General features: G+C 37.4%; 1 protein-coding gene across 2 annotated transcripts in view; it reads left to right on the top strand.

Moving 5' to 3' along the window:
- gtf2h4 (general transcription factor IIH subunit 4) overlaps nt 1-3,218 on the top strand; it is a 23,555-nt gene that overhangs the window by 15,918 nt on the left and 4,419 nt on the right. For both annotated transcript variants that reach the window (XM_015403679.1, XM_015403680.1), the window contains exon 10: nt 1,382-1,512. In XM_015403679.1, the coding sequence (XP_015259165.1) occupies nt 1,382-1,512 (131 nt within the window). The remainder of the gene's footprint in view (nt 1-1,381; nt 1,513-3,218) is intronic.

Here is a 3,218-nt window from a genome sequence, read left to right as displayed (position 1 = left end):
TCTGGTGATCTGGAAAGTGCCTTGAGATGACATGTTGTGAATTGCTTCTATAGAAATATACTGAATAGAATTGAATTATGTTATTAACCAGACGACCATTTAGTCCTGGATGGGTGCAGAGTGTTTGGTTCCTTCCATGACTAAATATCAGAAAAATTGGCCTGGAGTCAGAAAGGGAGACATCATCATTAGTGTTCTGATATCTTTAAATGGCGGCGCCTTAAAGCATCATAGACTCCGTGAAACGTTTAGGAACTGAGCCTTGAGAATAATCCTAGTTTACATTTAAAGATTCTGATGAAGAGTTAGTTCAGGTTAAACTGTCTAAGACTGAGAAATGAGCAGAATGTCTTCAGGGCTGATCCACAGACTGAACTGGACTCTGTATTTCACTTGCATCATTATTTTGCACCACCAGCTTTTATAATCCTTTTAAATTGAACACAACTCAACTTTCTTCGGCATTTTGCAGCATATTATTTTGCTGAACTTTTTTCAAATGAATGCCTTTTTGCAGCATTATTTTTTCTCCTATATTGTTACATTCTGATCACGGCTGTACTTTATATTATGTTATTTTATGCCAACTGCAGTATCATTACACTGTTGTAAGCTGTATGCAAGGAAATGTAAGTTTAAATTTAATTTAAGTTTGTAAACACTCTATTTATACAAAATGAAAATTAAGTTTGTTTAAGTCGTCTGCATGACAAACGGTAGGGCTGATCGGGATTAATCAATTATCAAATTAATCATCCTTTATTTTGAAATAACTGAATCTGTTTCCTAAAGTGATGCTGATCAAACTGTTAAATAGAACAAATTAAACCTACTTAAAGCAGTAGGTAAGAAAACTCTACAAAAATACAAACTTTTTCCATTCAATATAAAAAAATCAGCCTGTGTTTATTTAAGATATGAATCAATGAAAAAGATGATCAATACTGGGCGGAGTCCAGTATTATCGGTTTATTTGGATCCATTTTACAAGTTTGAAACCCATCATAGTGACTGGATCTTAAACCAGAAACTTAAAGCAGAAACCAGCTAATTTAAGGAAAAAAGCTCCAAAGGTTAGATAAAAATAGCTGATCAGAATTTGATAAGAAATACCTGAAAGGGAAGGAAATCTGATGTGACAGGAACTAAGACATAAAACAATGACATATAAGTAAAATTGATTTAATAAGAACATAAATGATGGAGTTATGGAGGGTTAATGATGTGGCTTTTAGTAAAACGATGGTTGAAAAATAAAAAGAGCTGCTGGTTTCCCTTAGATAGGAAACTTTGCTCCATCTGTGTGGATGATTGTTGGGAATGTTTGCATGAATGTAAATATTTCCCTCCTGCTGACTGGATTCTGTCTGTTTGCTTTCAGACTCTGAGCTTCAGATCGCCCTGGTGGCTCTGTTCAGTGAGATGCTCTATCGCTTTCCCAATGTGGTGGTCGCTCAGCTAACCAGAGAGTCCGTTCAGCAGGCCATCGCTAACGGCATCACTGCGCAGCAGGTACCTGCATTCCAAAAAAGTTAAAAACAACAATCCACTGGATAAGTTTGAAAACTTTTCTCTTCCCATCAAAGAAGTTTTTTTAATTTTAAATGTCAGAAATAGTGTTGAGTTCCAGGTTTTATCCAGCAGCCCAACAAAGCTTGGTTTTAGTTTAGAAAACATGCAAATAGAAACGGATGAACGGGTCCACCCCTTTGGAATGGTGGTCGTTTGGCTTCTTTTGTTAGCCTGCAATGCCCCATACCTGTCTATGTCTCTGAAAGGGGGGTCGTTAAAGGGAATAGTTGGCCTGGCTGAATAAGCTTCTATTTCCCTGTAAAGGGGAAAATGGGAAGGGATCAACTCTATCGCTGCATTTTAGGTGTTTAGAAGCTGAAATCTGACTCCACCCCCTCTGTTTAAGGTTGGTTTTTCTCTCTTAACATAGATGGCTTCCTTCACGCCCCTCTCAAACCACCTGTCTTCTTTGTCCAAAATGTGAACATTCTGGCCCTCGATGTCCTCTGTCCATAAGCAGGGTTTCTGTGGGTCATTAAAAATCATTTAAAGAACTGCCTCTGGATAGTGAGCGATGAGAAGAATCTGTGCCTCTAAATGCACAGACCTGCTATATAGTTTTCTGGATAAAAAGACCTATGAACCTAAAGGCCTATTTAAGATACAGTAAATAAGAATTAAAAAATAGATTGAGATTCACTAATTTATTGCCATATACACTTCAGTGGAACCAGGGTCTGTTACACAGAGATCAGTTCTCAGGTGAATATTACCGTAAATTCCAGACTATAGAGCGCACCTGATTACGAGAAAATCTATTTTGTACTTTTATAAGCCGCACCGGATTTTAAGCCGCAGGTTTCCCACGTCGTATGAGATATTTAAAAATGAAGATATTACATGTGAGCATTTTTTTAACATTTGATTTAATCCGTATGATGAAACAAACAAATACTGTAAGTATTATGAATGCTTTTTTTTTTTTACTACCTGTAACACATTTAAATATACGTATGTGTCAGTAACACGCAAATAATGCTGCATATACCGATACTTTTAACAATGCACAGAACATTGCAGCCGACCAGGAAAAGTCATCCATCACTTTCTTCTTCCTCCTGCGCACTAAAACCCTCAAAGTCCTCTTCCTCGCTGTCTGAATGGAACAGCTTCAGGATGCTGTCGCTCTCACCTGAGCACTCGCGCTCCTCTTCATCCCGCAGCAGCCCAGCCTTCCGAAACCCACCGGTGATGCTGGATGTTTTCACATGGCGCCATATAAAAAAACATGTATTAGCCGCACTGTATTCTAGGCCGCAGTGTTCAAACAGGGGAAAAAAGTAGCGGCATATAGTCTGGAATTTACGGTAATTAAACTTCACTATAACAGATTTGGTCAGCTGGAAGGAAGCTGAATCACTGTGTTTATGTCACATGTGACTCTATTATCTTCAAAATCCTTTTATGCAAACCACAAGGAAATAATTATGTTATTAAACTATTTAAACGTTATTGAACAGTTCTTCACATCCATTACACAGAGAACACAGGATCGCTAAGGTGACCTTGTGCTGATTAGGCCTCAAAATAATTAAATTAACATCCGAATCCATATAATAGTGAAATAAAAAAGGCAATATATTTTGCATAACGTTATAAATTGTGCAAAGGGTTTTTAATGCATTTTATTTTTAATCTGCCTGTCG

The sequence above is a fragment of the Cyprinodon variegatus genome, unplaced genomic scaffold (genome assembly GCF_000732505.1).
Source record: "Cyprinodon variegatus isolate N-32 unplaced genomic scaffold, C_variegatus-1.0 Scaffold1541, whole genome shotgun sequence".
In the NCBI taxonomy this organism is placed as follows: Eukaryota; Metazoa; Chordata; class Actinopteri; order Cyprinodontiformes; family Cyprinodontidae; genus Cyprinodon; species Cyprinodon variegatus.
Note: the sequence above shows the minus strand (reverse complement) of the source record. Positions and strands in the feature narration are given on the sequence as shown.